General features: G+C 32.0%; 1 protein-coding gene across 1 annotated transcript; it reads left to right on the top strand.

The window, feature by feature from the left end:
- Positions 1 to 211: 211 nt before the first annotated feature.
- Positions 212 to 806, top strand: LOC114185729. Its single transcript, XM_028073611.1, has one exon. The coding sequence runs from the start codon at positions 294 to 296 to the stop codon at positions 564 to 566; it is 273 nt and encodes a 90-aa protein (XP_027929412.1). The 5' UTR covers positions 212 to 293; the 3' UTR covers positions 567 to 806.
- Positions 807 to 1,537: the final 731 nt, after the last annotated feature.

Raw genomic sequence — 1,537 nt, 5'->3', positions numbered from 1 at the left:
AAAAAATAACATAAGAAAGTCATTAGTAAATAATAGAAAAAAAGCAATGGTTGGTATGAAGAATCCTAGGGTGAATTCACTACAGTACAAAATTTAGTATCCCAAAATTCACACTTACCAAGTTTCCAAGACTTGGTGCGAAACACTTGGAGCGCACCTTGTTTTGGGTTTCACCAGTGGTTTCATAGACATATTTAAGGATCCTTCTCTTCTCATACGAGGTTCAACGAAACAAAAGCAAAGCAAAGCAAAGCAATTTTTGAGGTTGTGTCTGATTCCAATTAAGAATCAGCATGAGTGCATCAACAAAAGCATGGGTGGTGGCTTCAAGCATTGGAGCAGTGGAAGCCTTGAAAGATCAACTAGGTGTTTGCAGATGGAACTTTGCTCTGAGGTCACTGCAGCAACATGCGAAGAACAACATCAGATCCTATGGTAAAGCCACGAAAGTGTCCTCTGCTGCATCTTCTGCTTCAGTTCCCAATAAGATGAAGAGAAGCAAAGAAGAGTCAATGAACAAAGTCATGGAATTCAATTGCTGGGGTCCCTCTACCACCAGATTCTAGATCTGCATGATTCAATCCTCATTCTGTATCTACTTTCAATCTTCTTCCTCTGCAAAAACTACTTACCTAATTCATCCAATCCTAGCTACTAAAATGGATACCAAGAAAAGTTTAGCTGTATTTTCCACTACCCTATGGCTAGAGGATTCTGGATTTGTGTTCAAGTGTGTAACTTTTTTTGTAGTTTACCCAGAAATATTTCCCAATAGACACTACACTAATCTGTCATTCACATCATCATCTACCTTCTTGCAATCTCATAAAGGCATCTTCTCCTATTACAGAACATATATTATTAATATGTGCATTATAGTGAACTCAAGAGACAATTTCATATTCATAGAATAAAAATAAACTAAAAAAGGTATTTTAAAATTCAAAATTTAATTTAATTTTGAAATTTTCTTAACTTTATTTTTCTTGTGATTTTTGTAAAATTTGTCCTTATTATTTTATTGGCTTAAATACTTCATTGGTTTCAATTTTCGTAAACTTTCTTCAATTTGGTTCTCATTTTTCTTAAAATGTTCAAAATTGTACTAATTCTTGTTAATTGTGGTCAATTTGGTCATTTTTATAGATGTCGTTTAAATTATTAACGGAGATTGAACAATAACTGGTACATGTCACTTCATAATTGTTTTTTGAATTTTAAAAAATGTTGTCCATATGACGAGCCATAATTGTGACACGGGACAATATGAGTGCCACCTATCAAACTAGTATCACTATCACGTGTTAAGTTAGTATCATTGACATGTGTCAGTATCTCGTTACTTATATTTAATTTAGTCTTAATTTTCATTAGTTTTGTTCAATTTAATCCTAATTTTTGTGATTTTTTTAATTTAATTATTAGTCGTCGTCAAATGTCTTTTATCGAGAGTGATTCAAAATGAATACAATATTACATGAATTAAAATAGAATACAATTATATTTCATTTAGAGATACGTGTTTAAGTTATATATA

This window comes from Vigna unguiculata, chromosome 5, assembly GCF_004118075.2.
Source record: "Vigna unguiculata cultivar IT97K-499-35 chromosome 5, ASM411807v1, whole genome shotgun sequence".
In the NCBI taxonomy this organism is placed as follows: Eukaryota; Viridiplantae; Streptophyta; class Magnoliopsida; order Fabales; family Fabaceae; genus Vigna; species Vigna unguiculata.
The sequence above is the reverse complement of the archived record's forward strand: the minus strand, read 5'-3'. Positions and strand labels throughout refer to the sequence as shown.

Bases quoted from the DNA above. Each gene is read 5' to 3' on its own strand.
- LOC114185729 (XM_028073611.1), top strand. From the start codon at position 294: ATGAGTGCATCAACAAAAGCATGGGTGGTGGCTTCAAGCATTGGAGCA.